Source organism: Argentina anserina, chromosome 6 (assembly GCF_933775445.1).
Source record: "Argentina anserina chromosome 6, drPotAnse1.1, whole genome shotgun sequence".
In the NCBI taxonomy this organism is placed as follows: domain Eukaryota; kingdom Viridiplantae; phylum Streptophyta; class Magnoliopsida; order Rosales; family Rosaceae; genus Argentina; species Argentina anserina.
In genome coordinates this window covers 28,922,891-28,942,376 of record NC_065877.1, presented here as the reverse complement: position 1 = coordinate 28,942,376, position 19,486 = coordinate 28,922,891, and the positions used below count along the sequence as shown (strand labels likewise).

Below are 19,486 nucleotides of genomic sequence, written 5' to 3'. Positions count from 1 at the left end.
AGGCTAAGCTAAGACGACGCCGTTTTAATCATTCTCTCTTACGTGCTTATACTGTGGATTACCACACTAGATCATTCCTCCTTTGCCGCTAAATAACCAACTCCAACTGAATTAGTACCCTAAAAGAGAGTCTCTTCTCTCGCTCTCTCTTCTTCTTCTTCTTCTTCTTTCACTCCGAGAATCGCATAGAAATTTCGTCCTTTTTTATCTTCTTCAACTAAAACCGGGAGAGCTCATCAATGGCTGCGAGACCCATTTTCCTCTGTCTACTTCTTCTTCAGGCGTTTGCTTTCTTGGTGCCCATCAATGCTGCCGCAGCTCCTCCACGACCGCCGCCTCGGAACCCACGCCACCGTCGTCAAGGTACCTTATTTCCTTTTTCGCTCACAGTTTCGTTGTCGTTTTGTGACATTGTTGGAATTTTAGGGTTGAATTGTTAGCAAGATTGAATCTTTGAGTTGTTTTCTTGGCACCCAGATTAGGTTTAAGCTATTTGTTTTGTAAATATTGTGAAATGAGAACCAAGTGTGATTCTTTTCTGTTCGCTGTTTAGGGGTTTAGGGTTTTTGATTTGGGGTTTATGACTTTTCAGCTGGGTTTTGTGTTTGATGAAATGAAATTGAGACCCTGTTGTTAGATGATCCTATTTTGCCTAAGCTGTTGTTATCTTTCAGTAACTTTGATTTGAGGAATTGAGGGTGAGTTTATAGTTGCTTTGAGCTTTCTAGGTTGTTGTACTGTTGTTAATTTAGTCCTTTAATTGTGGAGAACTAGAATATATCGTATTGTTTTTGGACCTTTTCTTGGTTACTTGTTCTTGCTTCATGATTTTCTTGGTTACTCAATTGAGGGTAATGCTTTTCTGTTTTTGTAACAGAGCCAAGTTACTTGAAGTTTGTTTCCAATGGCACTGATTTTCCACCGGTAGACTACTATGACTACATTATCGTGGGAGGTGGGACTGCTGGGTGCCCTTTGGCTGCAACACTGTCATCCAGGTTTCGGGTCCTGCTGCTAGAGAGAGGTGGCATCGCTTATGGCAACCGAAACTTGATGACCCAGGAAGGTTTCTTGGCAGCACTCATGGATGTCAACACCGTCGACTCTCCAACAGAATCTTTCATATCTGAAGATGGTGTTCCAAATGTCCGAGGTCGCATTCTTGGTGGCAGCAGTGGCATAAATGCTGGTTTCTATAGCCGTGCAGATCAGGAGTTCTACAAAAGATCTGCGTTCCATTGGGATCTTAAAGTGGTGAATGAGTCCTATGAGTGGGTTGAAAAAGCAATTGTCTTCAGGCCCGAGCTTAAGAGCTGGCAGTCAGCATTTCGAGAGGGCTTGTTGCAAGCTGGTGTTGATCCTTATAATGGGTATAATTTTGATCATATACTGGGGACCAAGACTGGTGGTTCAACATTTGATAACTTGGGAAGGAGACACAGTGCTGCTGACCTTCTTAAGTATGCAAAGCCACTAAATATTCGAGTTGCAGTGCATGCCACTGTGGAAAGAGTTCTGTTGGCTTCATCTACATCATCTCCAGTGTCAAGGCAATCTGCGGTTGGAGTCGTTTTTCGTGACAGAAGTGGGAGGTATCACCATGCTATGCTACGAAAGCATGGAGAGGTGTTTCTCTCAGCAGGGGCAATTGGAACTCCGCAGCTACTTCTACTGAGCGGTATTGGCCCTAGGCCTTATCTTGCATCATGGGGGATCCCAGTGGCTCATCATCTTCCTTATGTCGGGCAGTATATGTTTGATAATCCCAGAAATGGTATCTCTATAGTGCCACCAATTCCACTGGAGCACTCACTCATTCAAGTGGTTGGCATTACTGAATCAGGTGCTTACATTGAATCAGCCTCCACTGTTATCCAATTTGCTGCTCCACTCCGCTCTGCTTTCCTTAGGACACCATCTGCGCCTCTATATCTTACTGTGGCCACTCTTATGGAGAAGATTGTCGGGCCTGTCTCTGCTGGTTCTTTAAGGCTGGCTTCAACTGATGTCAAGGAGAATCCTCTTGTTCGATTCAATTACTTCAACAGCCCAGTGGATGTGCAAAGGTGTGTGAATGGGACACGAAAACTTGGTGAAATTCTCAGGACCAGCTCTATGGATGCTTTCAAGTTCCAGGGATGGTTTGGGAATAAGGACTTCAGGTTTATAGGGCCTGCCTTGCCACTTGATCAGTTTGACTTTGAGGAGATGGCAGATTTCTGCCGTCGCACAGTAAGCACCATATGGCACTACCATGGGGGCTGCGTTTCTGGGAAGGTGGTTGATGGTGATTTCCGGGTCATTGGTATAGATGCACTCCGTGTTGTTGATGGGTCTACTTTTGGTATATCACCAGGGACCAATCCTCAGGCTACCCTGCTGATGCTTGGAAGGTCAGTATCCTCAAATCATGTTAGTGGTCCTTTTAGCTTTGCAGCTAATTAAGATGCTTGCATATAAGGTTGTAGTTTGATATATATGTTGTTTAATAAATGGCTGGCTGACTGTTTCATCTGGTCATTTTGGCAGATACGTTGGGCAGAAGATAATGAATGACAGAAAGGGAGGATATAAATTGGTTGATTGATCATCGGTTCATCTGAAATAGAACTCTGGCTACTCAATGGGGCTTTAGGGATAGTATGTATCTCTGTATTCTCTTGTAGATCTCTCCCTACAGATATGTTGATTCATTCATTCACATTACAGGAATAGGGATAAGCACATAGATGTACCAACTCTGAACTTGGAATTGAATATAACTGAAAAAGGAAAACTGTGCAGTTTTGTTCTGAATTTCTTTTACTGATTAGCATATATAAATCATGAGCTGTATTGAGTTTGCCTGGCCATGTTTAACTACAATAGTGTTTTTGGGTTTTTGATATTCTTCTCTTACTTTGGGGAACCTGTAAATGTTGATAATGCAATCCATGCAATGTGAGCAACCTGCCATTTCAGTGATTTCACCAAGGGACTTCAGTTAAATAGGATTTAGAGTATATGGTGTTGCATTGCTTTATTTTGTGTAAAGTTTTCTATATCTGGTGTTGGTAACATGGTGTTGTATTGTGACGAACTCCATATCTGGAAACTTAGTCTTCTCTGGCAAAATAAATTCAAGTTATATGATGTTGTGAGCTATGTTTGTCAGGAAGTTATACAGACGCTCACATTGGCATTTATTTACATATGGTCATGGTATGACAATGTAATGGAACTTTTCATCTTTGGAAACTCTGGATTCATCCCTTATGCCGTCAGGATATAAATTAGACTGGTGTGCAATGTGCCTGTGTTCCATGATATCATGCTACAAGATGTCTAAACCAGAATTCCCTTCATTCCTTCCACAACTCACTAGACCTAGAATTCCGTAAAGCATTCACGACATTGATTTAACTGTGTGTGGATGTCGATTTATTCTTTCATATCAATAGATGTAGGCAACTCTGAATTCTGAGCTGATTGACTGCAATTAAAATAGCAGATTGTGCAATTTTGCTCTCAGAAACTTTTCTCTGGCAGCAGCAGCATATATTTTTCATGACCAGCTTGAAGGTCCACTCAGGAACCCAGTCATGTGTGATTCAAACTGTGTTGGTTTTGATATTGAGCTTGTGATATGGTTTCCAAAACACTAACAGATAAAATGTACCATAATCACATTTCATACTCTCGATTGAACTGCGACAACTATACATCTACAGTTTTCGTTGACAAAGGCTGGAGGTTCAACATTGGCTACCCTGTTTGTTCACTTTGTTGTAGTGGATATGAAGCTAGAACAAAACATGTACGTAAATTTCTGTTTGATAGGACCTATTGAGAGCAAGTTATATATCCCAGCTCAGGGGCTGATTCAGCCAATCCCAAGCACCTTTATACCTGACATATGGCATATATATGTAGCAGAATTAGCTGCTGAAATTAATCAGCCTAATGTAAACTACGCAAGGAAAATAATATTAAGCTAGGAAAAGGAAAAACTTGCTTCTATTTCTCTCTGAAAAAGAAAAGTATTACTTGTTCATTTCTAATTTTCTAAGATCATCACTGAAAAATAAAGTCACTTTAACTGAACCTCTTAGACAAGTTATTCTATGTATTTTTTTTACACAACGCTTTCTTTTGGATTGTTCGTTCTCCTGTTGAATAAATTCTGCTTCATCATCTGGATCAGAAAATCAAAGCTCACAATTAGAAGAGTAATATTATGGGCACAACGAATAAATAACAACGTACACTAACCAGCTCAATATCAGCATAATTGAATTCTCTCAAGCCTCAACTGTACTCTTTTTAAAATTGTATCGTTTACAATAACCATAAGAAATTTGCACCACTGGACGTGGGGACTAGATTCTTCATACATCAATTGCCAACGTTGCAACATGCTACTCAATATTGTAAGATATAGTACTAATGAACAACGGTGTTCTTTGTATTCAATTGTTGCAAAATGAGATCCAGATTCCATCCAGTCACTCCATATCTACAATGGAAAAATGAAACAAAATCAAAGGCAAAGTAAGGACCCCGGAAACCATAAAACATGATTATGAATGGGTATGTGCAAAGCAAAAGAAGATCCAAGTCCCAATGGTGTATGATTGGTGTCTAGCTTGTTCATCATTATTCAAGAAGAAATACTTTTCTGTGGAGTATGGGATTGATTAGTGATCGAGATGGGTACCAAAGTAGTGAATGTACCATATGGAACAACATGTAGTGCTCGCAACTGATCAATCAAATTGTTATTAATGCAAATGCAACTCTGCTATTACATTGTAGATTGCCTCACTTTTAATTAACTGAAAAAAGTGACCGGTGGCTAGCGGACTGTGCATGAAAGAAAAACAAATTAAGTAGGTACTTGTCCATTTTAATCAATCCAATCAGAAAAATTTAAGCATGGGACCTTCAATAATTATACTTTTGGTCTTCTCTGTCTTCTTCAAGACCTAAGAAAGGTTAGAAAAAATGGTTAATTCCTCATATGGTACCTCAAGTATGACTACTTGGATAATTTGGTACCTGATGTATGAAAACGGATAATTTGGTACCTGAACTTCTCAATTGTAAGCTATTTTGGTACCTCTATCAATTTTAATCATATTTTTAGGGTTATTTTCGTCATTCTAGCCCTAAACTCATTAAATTCACATTTTTCTTCATTTCTTCATATAATTGCCTCTCTTTGGAGATAATTAAATTGATATATCTACTCCACTTAGCATCTACTTCGCATATATCGAAAATAAATTTTTTTTCTTAATATACTTATTGTATCCTAATTATTTTCTGCAAAGGAAATAAATTTCCTTTATGCAATTCTAATTTTTTATTAAAATATATACCCAACATAACCATGGAAACCACATGCCGCCGACTTACCAATCAACCAACAAGAAAGAAGACTGAGGTGAGGTCTTAACCGTTGCACCCGACCTCAGAAAATGAGATTTACTACTCTGATCGATCTCAAAGCCATAGTTGCTAGCTTCTTCGGTGGAGTCGGTGGCTCAGGCTCCGCTGTCGCCGTCGTCGTTGTCTTCAGAGCACAGCAGGATTACTGGCATAGGAGCGGGGACGTCACCTTCATATCGTCGTCGCCGAGGCCGAATTTGCGTTGTCATCACTGGCTGGGGGATAGACCGTCGTCGTCATTGTTGTCGCCAAGGCCGGATCTATGTCGTCGCCGCTGGCTACGTTGGTTTCTACTCTCTCCTTTTTTGTTGAGGGAGATATAGAAAAGGGCAGTGGCATCGTGTAATTTTAACCAACTTACAGGGCAACGATATAAGAGTTTTAGAAAAGTGACTAAATCCTAATTTCCAATATTTGACTAATTTTTTTTTCTAATTTACGGTGTTCAAATAAACTTTTTTATGATCTGCCCTTATTTTAAAAGAAGTGTACAATTTTGGGTGTATATTAAGTTACACCTAATTTTTAAGTCAAGTACATAGGAAGAAGGAGAACGAGTCGCAAGGAAACCTTATGTGGCAGTGGCACTATATTATTGCTAGTCCTCGAGTCCTTTTGGTAGAGTGATAGAGCGTTTTATTAAAACGTCAATAATAAATCCTGTAAAACATCATCGTTAGTATAGAATAAGCAGGGATCGTTCTTTCCGGGGAATTGAAGGGAACTCTAAACTTTTAGTGTTAACAAATAATTGGGGGTTTGAAATTGATTATTAACTACTAAAATAAAACCTAAATTACTATTTACATGATTGACTTCTCTTTAACAAACTTAAACCAAATTTACCATTACACCACATAATTACAAGTTCGAACCTATCATGCATTCTAATTCGACCAATTACATACTTTTTAGACACCAATACAATTAGAGTCTTAGGGGATCATCTAATCATGCAAGATTTCAATTAACATTTAGATTGACTTAGGGCCTAATCTAAATTTGCATGCAATCAAATTCAATAACACTTAGAGTAGAAATCAAACAAGATTACATTTAAGCACCAAATCTTTGTTGGAGACATGTTTCATGTGTGGCGTCACCCACCATGGTTTCACATGCAAATTTCCAGAATTTTTACCACTTTTAATCAACATAAACCGAACCTACTTAGGACATGATTCGATTTGTGTCAATATGGTTGATGAATCTTGCACTCAAACACAATCTTAGGGATTGCATCCAACCATTAAATTCATATGCACATATCTGAAAATTATCTAAAAGTATGAGAAAGATGATTAGAACACAACAATAGAAATACAAACTCATTAATTATAAAAACATAGATTCGTCATAGTCTCAAAAAAATATCAAATACAATCTGAAAATTTTAAAACAAATATTTCCACATAAACAACAACTTACAATCTTCATAGACAAAGAATTGTAGATTAACACAAATAGACGAAGCCATTGAGATGAGTTGCGAGAATCACACGTTGTAGGAACCTTGGAGGTGTGTCTTCAATTGTGAAACTCGGTGGAGATGATGATGGTTTTGGGGTGGACGGCTTGGCTAATTTGTGAGGGAAGTTTATGGTGGTGTTTTGGTAGAGTTTTGGCTCTTGAATGCTAATGAGAAGTGATCATATTTGAGAGGTGAAGCCATGTATATATAGAGGAAAGATGGAGGGTTTGAAATTGCTTCTTTCTTCCTATAATAATGCCATGCTTTAATCCCTTAAAACATGGAAAGTTTTATTCCCTAAAACATGACATGCTTTAATCCCTAAAACATGCCATGTTTTATGCCTTTAATGATCATCTTCTATTTAATTTTTGCATGACTTGGCTCCATCTTTTTTTCTTTAATTATCTCTTTAATCCAATCTGAAAATAAGAAAATAAAATCATAAGTAAGAGATAATTAGTTTCAAAACCTAACAAGGATTCCTAGTCAAACTAGGACTCTAAACCAATTATGCGTTTTTAACTCATGTAAGCACAAAAATGCATCAAATACCGCTCAAGACTATTATTACGACTCAATGACTCAATAGTACAACAATAAGGGCTAAGCAAAATACAAATTGAGGTAAAAACATGTTAAGAACGTCGCACAAAGTGCTCCTATCATAGAGCCGTAGAAAAGTGATGGGCAAATTAGTTGTAGGTTGTTTTAGAGGGGCTTCAATTAGTAGTTTTTTTCAGTTTTCTTTATATTTGGAAAAAAATATATGAGTCGGACTATTCTACATTTCACCCAAAAAGAAGTCATTCACTACATGTCTCATTGATTCTCAAGTCTCCCATCCTAGGTTGCACGGACACGCCATTGCAGTGACGTATCGCGTGTCCGACACGGACACGCCCCAATACGCGCCAGACATGCGAGTATCCGAATCGGACACGCGAGTATTCAATCGGACACGCACCAACTCATAATAAAAATAAAAGTGCTTATGGTGAGAATCGAACCTTGGTCATCCAAGGCACTCAACAACTCCTCAACCATTCCAACAGATTCAGTTTTTGTTATATTTATGTACACTTTAATATATATAAGGAGAGAAACTCGTGATAAAAATAAGAATGTTTGTGGTGGGATTCGAACCTTGGTTATCCAAGGTACTTATCAAGTCCTTAGTCATTCTAACAAGTTATGTTTTCATCATTTTAATGCACACTTTGACATATATATACATCTAAAATTCTAAATACTTTCAAATTTATAAAATATTTTTTTTAATAAATATATATATATTAAAAATAATATTTAATTAACGTGTCCACCACGTGTCCGTGTCCGTGTCTAAAAAAATTTATATATGTCGTGTCTACGTATTGAATCGTGTCCGTGTATGTGCTACTTAGCTCACATCCCTTCCCGCTCCTCCCATTTTCCCATCACTTTTTTACGGCTCTAAAACTAGTAATAATGAGCATTCTAAATTTCTGATAGTATTGCGCCAAATTTAATGACCAGGATGGAGCACAACAATGCCGCAAAATTTGCCTCACACGAAACGTACGTGCTTGAATTCAATTGAATGAAATTTAGTAGCAAGAGAGGAGATATCATGAGCCAAAAAATGTATTCTCTAAGAAACTCCAATCTTCTTGTTGATGCTATGGATCTTATTATTGGTTACCTTCAACAATAATACGTAGGTGTCCATGAATCAAGACAGCTAACAACGAGCTCCTAGAGCATAGAGCACAATAAATAAAACATCATAATGACCAAATATATTAGCTATACACACACTCAAATTTACTATGCACACACCCTACCCCATATTCTTTTGCACAATACCCAAATTACCCTTAAAATTATTTTTCTTTATTTTTCTTATTTCTTCCATTTCCATTTCTCTTTCTCTCAAACCTAACTTTTGTCTCAGATGTGCACAGCCCGCAGCCTTTGTCCTCAAAATTATACTTTGAAGATCTAATGTATAGACCTACCTTTAGAGAAAATTTTACATTTGGTTTGCAGTGAAGACATGGCAAAACCATACGAATTTGATGATTCGATCTCCAATGAATCCATCATTCCAGGTAAGATTCTGATTAATATTATTTGGTGTATTTCAATCCATCACTCTACATTTTGTGTTTCTCATTGATAAGCTCTAATTTTAAGTTGTGGGTTTTGTTCATCTTAGCTTGATTTTTATATAAGGTGTTTTCTAATTGTGGTACGAGATTTGTCAATTGATAACAATAACAAGAGGGTCCTGCTATTAACAAGAATAACTAGTTTGATATTCTACTGAGGTAGTTGTGAGGGTGAGGAACTGGGAAAATTATGGTTAAAGATTACTGTTATAAGGTCATTAGGGTGAACTCATGTGGTAACCATAATCAACTTTCATTTTATTACGATTTGAATCAATTTCATTTGTTAATATAAAGATGGGGCTTGGCAGGATATGAGGGAAGAATTAATTCAAGAGAATTTTTGAATCACATAAACCGCTTGTTCATGATAATGTATAATCAAGAAGATATTACAATGCTTTTTAGTTTTGATTCTTATTTGTGTCACAATTCAAGTGTTTATTTTCTGGAAAAATAATATTATTACTAGTCATTATATATGAATGTTTTAGAATTTTGATGATCCAGAAAATAAAAGGGAGATAAATGAAGCAGACATGTGTTCTTTGCTGGAAGTAAATTTTAATAGTCAGTAAGACCTTCTTGTTGTTGTTCATAAAATTACATTCATGGAAGGGTATGTAACTGTTATATGAATATCAAAACTTGATAAGTGTGTGTTAATCGGCTGTGATAGAGTGGCAAGTATCGAGACAATAGGATGGTTCCAATAGAGAAGAGAAAAAGGAAGACATCATCTCGCCTAATAAACTGTTCTTATGTAATAACCCGATTTTTCGGAATGATTTTTAGATCACTTTTGAATTTATAAAGTATGTGAAATTCATTAAACGTGCTTGTGCCGCCTTGCGAAGTCGGAAATTGAAAATGGAAACGTTAACGGAACGTTTATTTAGAAAAACATTACGTTTCCGAGACGTGAACATCGACTTTTACTCCGTCGAAACTTTCTTCACGAAAGTCGTAGAGCTCGTCGATACGAATGTGTGGACGTGTGACGCGTTCGAATCGGACATCGGACGTAAAAGTTATTAACGTCGGAAGTTCGTTTCTGATTTTAGAAATAGTATAAAAGGAAGGAGAGGAGATTAGAAATCAGAAAATCAGTTTTTTTTTTCAAAAATCAGCTCGGATACTGTTCACCCGAGCTCGGATACTGTTCACCCAGCCCAAAAATCTTCTCTGGCCGATTTTTTCACCATCCGACGTCGCCTCGTGTCGTGCCACCTATCAAACTGACGGGCTCGATGATCTCCATCTTTTGGGCTACGCCTTGCACTCCGGCGACAACCACACACGGGGCACCAACCGTCGGAAGTTGCTGCTGTGTCGGCGCCGCCTCCTCCGGCCACCATAGCTCGAGATTCTTGGGGGGTTTTGCTTATCTCAGTCCCAGCAACATTCCCACAAAAGGAATCGAGCCAAATCGAAGTGTAAGTACCCGAATTAAGAATTTCAATTTTCTAGGGTTTGTGAATAGTGCCGAATTTATGTTCGTTGTTTGAACTGTTTAGGCTCGGATTTAGACCTTGGTGTCAACTAGAAAGTTGTTGAAAATGTTGTTTAGGTTGTGGTAGTGAAATTTGGTGATGATTGGTGGCGGTCGGTGAACAGTGACGCCGCATTAATAACACTGTTAATAGTGTTCTGCAACAGTAAATGTGAACAATATTTTGGTAAAAACAGTGAACAGTGCCATGCCGAACAGTAACTGTGAACATTGTTTTGGTGAAAACAGTAACAGTGAACAGTTTTTAGTAAAAACTGTGCTTAGTAAATCATGAACAGTGTTCTGTGAACAATGTTTTATGAACAACATTTAGTTGTACTGAAATCGTCACCTGGTATTTTAAGTATCATTTTCTACGCATTTATCATGCTATTAGGTGACTGACGAAACGAGTGAAGAAATTACTTTCAGTGTCGTGGAAGTTGCACGCAGGAAAGAAGGTGAGTAAAATCTCACTTATTTACGAATCTACCCTTGCGGTGATTCAAGATTTTGCAAAATATTAAAGAATGGAATATGACATGTATATGATATAGTGGATTATATATATATATTGTATAAATGGTAAATAAGTACATATATATAGTTTGCTATATAATATACTGTTATGATTTTATCGTGATTACGTCATTTTGATGACGAGATTTATATATCGAGAATGTGATTTTGATTTGTACAATATGAGGTATGATTATTGTACGTGATTTTGTTTTGTACAATATGAGGTGTGATTATTGTACGTGATTTTAACATGGAGATTGTTAAAATGTTGATTTGTTTTCGGACTTGATTTTTGTACAATATGAGGTGTGATTATTGTATGTGATTTTAACATGGAGTTTGTGAAAACGTTTTGTCTTCGGACGAGTTTTGTCTTCTAATGAGTTTTTGTCTTCGGACGTGTTTATGAAATAAGACATGTATATGATATAGTGGATTATATATATATATTCTATAAATGGTAAATAGGTACATATATATATAGTTTGCTAAATAATATACTGTTATGATTTTATCGTGATTATGTCATTTTAATGACGAGATTTATATATCGAGCATGTGATTTTGATTTGTACAATATGAGGTGTGATTATTGTACGTGATTTTGTTTTGTACAATATGAGGTGTTATTTTGTACAATATGAGGTGTGATTGTTAAAATGTTGATTTGTCTTCGGACTTGATTTTTGTACAATATGATGTGAGATTATTGTACGTGTTTGGCAAGTCGGAACCTAGCTTTTGGCCGGGCGAAAGTTACGATACAGTTAGAGCTCTAGTCTGTCTACCGGAGTACTGCATGTGAGGTAACGGGTGGTTATCTGCTCATGAGTACTCATATTTTTGGATGTTGGGTAGCGGGTGGTTGCCCAATATCGGCGGTGTACTATGAGGTGTTTTGTACAATATGAGGTGTTGTTTTGTACAATATGAGGTGTGATTGTTAAAATGTTGATTTGTCTTCGGACTTGATTTTTGTACAATATGATGTGAGATTATTGTACGTGTTTGGCAAGTCGAAACCTAGCCTTTGGCCGGGCGAAAGTTACGATACAGTTAGAGCTCTAGTCTGTCTGCCGGAGTACTGCATGTGAGGTAACAGGTGGTTATCTGCTCATGAGTACTCATATTTTTGGATGTTGGGTAGCAGGTGGTTGCCCAATATCGGCGGTGTACTACGAGAGGGGTAACAGAAATGTACCAGCGTTCTTTAGTACCCGTATTATAAATGCATTTGGGTAGCCAGAAGGGTTGCTTAATTTCTCATGAGCGTTTCATTTCATATTTTTTTTGGGACAACCAGATGGGCCGTCCATTGACTTATGAGTGCATTTATATTTGTTTGATTTGTGGATTTTCGTATATATTGTTATGCGAGTTATATTTTCATTTTACTCATACGAGCTGTAAAGCTTACTGGGTTTGTGTTTACAATCCCGGTGCACCAATTCGATGGTGTAGTGGATAACTCCGCAGGTGTGGATTAGCGGAAATTGACGGACCGCTCAGAGGACTTGAAGTTATTTATCTCCAACTTGTGTGAGGATTTGGTGTGACTATCTTGTGAGGTTGTTGTGAGGATTATACATTTCCATTTGTTATAATGTTGAATTATAATTTGGTTTGTAATAATCGGTTTGACTGAGTTGTATTTTGAACTCAGAGATAATCCGCTATGGCATTTTAAATGATTTCGATTTCATTGAGATTGTTTGGTGTTTAACGACTTTGAAATTTTGAGTTTTTATACTCGAAATTTTAGGGTCGTTACATCTTATGAAATTGTGGGGAGAAAAAAAAAAGGCATAAGGGTTCTGGAAAGTGGAAGTGAAAAATCTGGCACATAACCATGAACCTTCAAAAGACAGGATTCTATGTATGTGGTTTAATTTCTCATCGTCAATTGGGTTGTCGGCTAGATAGTTCCCACTATATGTTAGAGTTGGATTAATAAGTTTGAGAGAAAGAGAAAGGGAAGAAATAAGAAAAAGGAGGGAAATTTTTTTAAAGGTAATTTGGGTATTCTGTAAAAGAATATGGGGTAAGGGTGTGTGCATAGCAGTACCCTTAAAATAAATCTAACAGTTGTCGAGTTAGAAAGGTACATAGAATTTTGAATAAAGGTTAGATCCTAATTGACCAGTTGCAACACCACGTGGTACGATTGTTTTGCGTGACTATAATATAAATCTTCTATTAATAAAGTAAGAAGGAAACTGAGATGATTAAATATTTGATCTACTTTTTTTTTTTTTAAGGAAACCAATGAGTTTTTATAAAATTGAAATCAATACCAGCACAACCATTATCCCTCTGCTACAAATGAGTTTTTATAAAATTGAAATCAATGTCAAAATAACCATTATCCTTCTGCTACCATCTACAAATAGATAAGTTGTGAGAGACACTCACGACGGTATATAACATATGTCTACTCATTTGACATGAAGCTAAACTTATTCAAACATGTCTATTCTACAACTAATCTGATATGGCTAGACAATATAGAATAGACAAAAATTGAAATCAATGTCAGAATAACCATTATCCCTCTACTACCATCTACAAATAGATAAGAAGTTGTGAGAGACTCATGATGGTACATAACATATGTCTACTCATTCGACATGAAGCTCAACTTATTCAAACATGTCTATTCTACAACTAATCTAATATGGCTAGAGAATATAAAATATACACAAACTAAACACCTAGGTCATGTCATTGCCCTTAGCAGAGCCATCCTCAGCAAAAAACAAGGTACGATATGGTTTATTAAACATCTACATGAATTGCCCAAAATTTATTAAACTCCAAAATCTATCTAGCTATGATAAATTACTAACTATTAGTTTTATTTTGTTTTTTCACAATTTCAATTAGAAAAAAAAATTGCACACAGAATGTGTGTCATGAGGCTAATACTAAATAGTAAATGTAGTTAATTTAGATAACTTTACACTATCAACCCATGAATAATATTTGATGCATATGATTATATGTTTGAAGTATTAACTACTCACGAAAAAGACTTAGATTCGCGAGTGTACAACTAATGAACAAATTAAAGGTTTCATAATGCAACTGTTGAATAGTAGCCTATGGTTTTAGGGGGCAAAAGCAAAATGCCAAAATCTCTGCAGGGCTGTAATTCATTTGGGTTAAATTTGTATTTTCTGTTTTTCTTTTGCAAAAACATTTATCCACTTTTAGAGTTTTAGTTTAATTCCTCGCCTAAAATGAGGTTGCAAAAAACTCTTCTTTCCCTTTAAGATCCCAACAAGTCTCGCACTTTTCTAAGCACAGAAAAACACAAGACACAAAAACACCACATCCCACTTTCCATGGCTTCTTCTTGTTCCTCTTCTTCTTCCCTCAAAGTCATCTCCACCTTCACCACCAACCCTTCAAAAACACCACCTCCTTCTTCATCATCAAAAGCTTCCCATCTCTCCTTCCTCAACACCACCACCTCCTCCTCCTCCCCCATCTCCCTAAAGCTCTCTCATTCCATCTTTCCAGCACATTCTCGTTTAAATGCTTCAACCCTATCTCTCGTAGTCACAAACGCTCTGAAAACTGCGGAGTTTTCATCTTCTCCTGCGTCCAACATCACCAAGTCGCCATCTTCCGACTCCAAGCCCACGATCCTGGTCTCCGAGAAGCTCGGAGAAGCAGGGCTGGAGGTCCTACGCCAGTTAGGGAACCTCGAGTGCGCGTACAACCTCACGCCGGAGGAGCTCTGCCTAAAGATCTCAGCATGTGACGCGCTGATCGTGCGGAGCGGGACGAAGGTGAGCAGGGAGGTTTTTGAGGCGTCCAAGGGGAGGCTGAAGGTGGTGGGGAGAGCAGGGGTTGGTATAGACAATGTGGATCTGCAGGCTGCGACGGAGTTCGGATGCCTCGTCGTTAATGCGCCGACTGCAAACACCGTCGCCGCAGCAGAGCACGGCATCGCCCTGCTCACTTCCATGGCTAGAAACGTCGCTCAGGCAGATGCTTCTATGAAAGCTGGTATGTTTTATTTAATTTTATTTCAGGTTTGGTCAATATTATATGAGCACCCTCCGGCGTAAATTATGCGACATTGTTTTTTATTTGTGACGTCCGGTTATTAGTTTGAACTGCTCGGTAAATTTCCTTTAGGTTATTATTATCTGTTTCAGACTTTCAGTTATTATGATCTGAGGTGATGATGGTGAAACATATATTAGGAGATCCTGACATGATTTCTCATGGCTCACCTATATAAAATCGATAAAAGAGGGTAAGCTTTTACTTAATGATTGAAAGTAGCAGTTGTGAGTTGTGAGTGGAACTTTTCGTTGTAGATCTAGGGTTCTTAGGTATTTTTTTCGGGGACGAGTAGTTTTCTCATGATAGTGTTGAGTTTTGGTTGGTGAGAGTGGTGAATGCCAGGGTCGAATTGCCGCTTTTGTACGTTTTCAGTGGTTTCAATCACCTTTGGAACTCTAGTGGTTGTGACACTGAATGGTAGTGATCCATCGTTTTCTGGGTAGAAAACTAGAAATGTGATTGTTCCAAGCAAGAGGGCGAAACTGCTTGAATGATTGGATGGTAGATATTTGCTGACATTAGTGAAGTCGGGGTGGTGGTGGTCTGCACATGCTTCACATGTGTGGCCCTTTTAAATAATGGGAAATTCTTTATATAGGAGATTCAGAATCAAGCATCAAGATTCGTCAGATATTGCCTTTTGTTTCTTAGCTTCGAGTCTTTCACTATGAATATACCTCCTGGCTCCTGCATCATTAGTTCATTACATACAATAATACAGAGACTCATTGTCAATGAACTAAGTGTTGCTATAGTTTTTGTGTGGAGACTTCAAATAAGTTACTACTGATATGGAACACTGCTAAATGAGGCACAACTCAATATGCTTGTCTCAGAATCTCAGATTTGTAATGAAACAGATGGAATTGCATGTCTGAGGTTCTATTCAATCCAATGAACTACGAGATGGAAACTCGAATAGTCGAATGTGCTATTTCCTGTCTCAGTTTAAAAGACTGCCCCCTTTTTGTGTCTAGCCACCTCAATAGTAAACCTGAATATGGTTGCAATGCAATCATAAGTTCCCAGATCATTAAATTGTTACAATATTTCGATTGCTAAAATAATGAAGAAGGTTGTAATTAATTTTACATGTTTTAGTTTTGACATAAGAACTTGAGTTTTCAAGTTCTAGCAGGGATCTTTGAAGAACTTTGAGATGGTTCACTACATTGTTTTACTTTCTTGTCTGATCCAGCAGAATTATTAGTACTAAGCTAATGAGAAGGCTTACATTAATAATCATCTTTGCAGGACTATGGAAAAGAAACAAGTATGTTGGTGTCTCTCTTGTTGGGAAGACATTAGCAGTAATGGGGTTCGGAAAAGTTGGATCCGAAGTTGCAAGACGTGCAAAAGGCTTGGGAATGCATGTTATTGCTCATGATCCATATGCTCCAGCTGATAGAGCTCGTGCCATTGGTGTGGATTTGGTCTCTTTCGACCAGGCCATATCCACTGCAGATTTTGTGTCTCTGCATATGCCCCTTACTCCTACTACGTCGAAGGTGTTCAATGATGATACGTTTTCAAAGATGAAGAAGGGTGTTCGCATCATTAATGTTGCAAGGGGTGGAGTCATCGACGAAGATGCATTAGTCAGAGCCCTTGATAGTGGAGTTGTAGCTCAGGTATGAATGATGATCCTGTTAAACTTAACAGCATAGCATGTTTTTCTGCAGAATAGATTTTAGTATTGTTTTTAAATCATCATGTGTCCAGTTGACTCTTATATGGATTATGGAGTACTAGATGGCAACCACTTACTAATTAGTGTCACATATGACTTATTATGCATTCTATTCAATTTGACTAGATTTAAGTATTGTTTGATCTGTTCATAAAAGGCTGTTATATATCTTTTGGAACAGGCTGCACTTGATGTGTTTACTGAGGAGCCTCCGGCAAAAGAAAGCAAGTTGGTGCAACATGAGAATGTGACGGTCACACCTCATCTTGGAGCTAGCACAAAGGAAGCACAGGTTTGCTAAATTTCTCTGATTTGGTATATATTCAATTTACTTTATTGATTGCAAACTTCTGTACTGAAAGATATCCTACTTAAATCATTGAAATTTTTGTGGGAAATTCAGGAAGGTGTAGCAATTGAAATAGCTGAGGCTGTAGTTGGAGCACTGCAAGGTGAACTTTCTGCAACTGCTGTCAATGCACCTATGGTTGCTCCTGAGGTAAATGATGATGGTGCATCAGTCCATTTTTGAGTAAGTTATAGTACTTTCTTCATAGCAGAACATCAAATTTTTTTACATGGTTTATGTCCTCAGGTTATGTCCGAGTTGTCTCCTTATGTTGTTCTTGCTGAGAAGCTGGGAAAATTAGCCGTACAATTGGTAGCAGGAGGGAGTGGAATCACAACTGTGAGGGTGGTGTACAAATCTGCTCGAGATCCTGATGACTTGGATACTAGACTTCTCCGGGCCATGATCATTAAAGGCATCATTGAGCCGATATCTACCTCATTCATCAACCTAGTAAATGCAGATTATGTTGCCAAGCAGAAAGGTCTGCGCATAAGTGAGGAAAAGGTAACTGTCGACGCTTCTCCTGAGTACCCTGTCGACTCAATCCAGGTGCACATATCAAATGTGGACTCCAAATTTGCAAGTTCTGTTTCGGATAATGGAAGCATAAGCATCGAGGGGAAAGTGAAGTATGGGGAACCTCATCTCACATGTTTGGGATCGTTTGGCGTGGACGTTAGCCTTGAAGGGAACCTTATCTTGTGCCGGCAGGTGGATCAACCCGGAATGATTGGCAAGGTGGGAAATATTCTTGGGAGCCAGAATGTGAATGTGAGCTTTATGAGTGTGGGAAGAACCATCCTGAAGAAAGCGATCATGGCTATTGGTGTAGACGAGGAACCAAGCAAGGAGACCTTGAAGAAAATCGGGGATGTAGCTTCTATTGAAGAGTTTGTGTTCCTTAAGCTATAGGGAAAGGTAATGGTCGTAACTATAGTTTACAGTGGTGAGTTAATATCCAAAGTTGCTTGGTAAGCAAACTTCGGTTGTTTTATGAGTTTCCTCTAGCTAGATATTAGGGATGTGCCAATATGTTCTGACAGAAGTCAGAATTTTAGAGCTGTCTTTTAGTTAGTCATGGCAATTCTTTACCTGCTTTCGGAGATTGCTATTGTTGCTGCTTATGTTTGTTGGCTTGCTTTCTCCTTGTTGTTGTCTTATTATCCATGCTGGTGGTTGTAAAAGTAATTCTTCTGCTGGTAAATAAAGTGCTTGATTGTATTCAGAGGTTGGAAGTTGGAACTAGGAAGAGTTTGCTGAAGATTCTTCTATCAATGTACCCAGTTTTTGAAGTTCTTATGCCTACAGCTAACGTGATTTGAGCTAGATTTCTCAGGAGTCAACTGCCAGTTTCTTCTATTCCTAGTGGGTTAGTTTAGTCTCCCCAAGACTAATGAACTCTCATGCCATTAAAAGACAGTTTCAGACTTTCAGAGGTGCATACACCAACTCATACTTTATCAACAGAACTCTTCACAGGCAAGCTCAAGATAACCGAATCCTCACTATAGCAATTCATGAACAAATAGCATTTCAAAATACACCAAATAACGTACTGCAGCTGAACCAGATAGTAGAGATTGCACTTCCACCATAGCTTTATATTGGACTTCGAAGTGCAAAAACAAAATGAGTGCGCGAAATAAGATGCCAAGTTGCAAATGAAAAAAAAAAAAAAGATTCACGAAAGGAGCAGACAAAGTACAGCAAAGCATGACAAACTGTATTATAGTACGCTACCACAGAAATTCAATCCCAACAGATGAGATTTCAATGAGTGAAGGGTTTGTTCATATGTGATCCACCGCAGATCATTGATCAAGAAGGCAAAATTCAGGAGGCCTTCAATAATAGGTGATGATTTATTGCCACAGTTCCAACTTCCAAGACTTCTACAAACATTTCCCTTTGCAGCCAGTGCAGCTTCATGCACAAACACCAGGATATAAAGGGGGGGGGGGGGGGGTAAAAGAATTGACATAGGAGTAGGGGTAAAATTCCAGAGACTAGTTCAGAGGTAGTTCAAAAGGAAATATAAAAAGTGATATTGATTGTATGAGTTCTTGGAATGAGTCTTTTGTCTTACTAATATTTCACAGCAAAATCTTAATGAAGTTTACTAAGCTGCAATCTAAAAGATTATGCATTTGAACAAATATTGGGATGCGATGGTACATTCAAGTTAAAACTTAAAAGCATGAAATATGAGCCCACAATACAAGTAGCAGAGAATGCATATGAAAGTTTTACCAGTGCTCCATTCCTGACATTAGACAGTCATTTTACAGCATAATTTAGA

The 19,486-nt window shown here is 37.9% G+C and overlaps 2 protein-coding genes across 2 annotated transcripts; both read left to right on the top strand.

The window, feature by feature from the left end:
* The first annotated feature begins 174 nt into the window (after positions 1–174).
* LOC126799605 ((R)-mandelonitrile lyase-like) lies at positions 175–2,783 on the top strand. The gene is made up of 3 exons (XM_050526844.1): positions 175–363; positions 878–2,393; positions 2,530–2,783. Exons 1-3 carry the CDS (start codon positions 240–242, stop codon positions 2,585–2,587), a joined length of 1,698 nt encoding a protein of 565 aa, XP_050382801.1. The 5' UTR covers positions 175–239; the 3' UTR covers positions 2,588–2,783.
* An 11,590-nt stretch (positions 2,784–14,373) lies between these two features.
* Positions 14,374–18,414, top strand: LOC126798057 (D-3-phosphoglycerate dehydrogenase 2, chloroplastic-like). Its single transcript, XM_050524882.1, has 5 exons — positions 14,374–15,082; positions 16,400–16,776; positions 17,017–17,127; positions 17,239–17,334; positions 17,431–18,414. The coding sequence occupies exons 1-5, from the start codon at positions 14,413–14,415 to the stop codon at positions 18,097–18,099; spliced, it is 1,923 nt and encodes a 640-aa protein (XP_050380839.1). The 5' UTR covers positions 14,374–14,412; the 3' UTR covers positions 18,100–18,414.
* Positions 18,415–19,486: the final 1,072 nt, after the last annotated feature.

Coding starts and splice junctions, on each gene's coding strand:
- LOC126799605 (XM_050526844.1), top strand. CDS start 240: ATGGCTGCGAGACCCATTTTCCTCTGTCTACTTCTTCTTCAGGCGTTT. Junction 364..877: donor CCCACGCCACCGTCGTCAAG/GTACCTTATTTC, acceptor TTTTTGTAACAG/AGCCAAGTTACTTGAAGTTT. Junction 2,394..2,529: donor ACCCTGCTGATGCTTGGAAG/GTCAGTATCCTC, acceptor TCATTTTGGCAG/ATACGTTGGGCAGAAGATAA.
- LOC126798057 (XM_050524882.1), top strand. CDS start 14,413: ATGGCTTCTTCTTGTTCCTCTTCTTCTTCCCTCAAAGTCATCTCCACC. Junction 15,083..16,399: donor AGATGCTTCTATGAAAGCTG/GTATGTTTTATT, acceptor TCATCTTTGCAG/GACTATGGAAAAGAAACAAG. Junction 17,128..17,238: donor CTAGCACAAAGGAAGCACAG/GTTTGCTAAATT, acceptor TGGGAAATTCAG/GAAGGTGTAGCAATTGAAAT.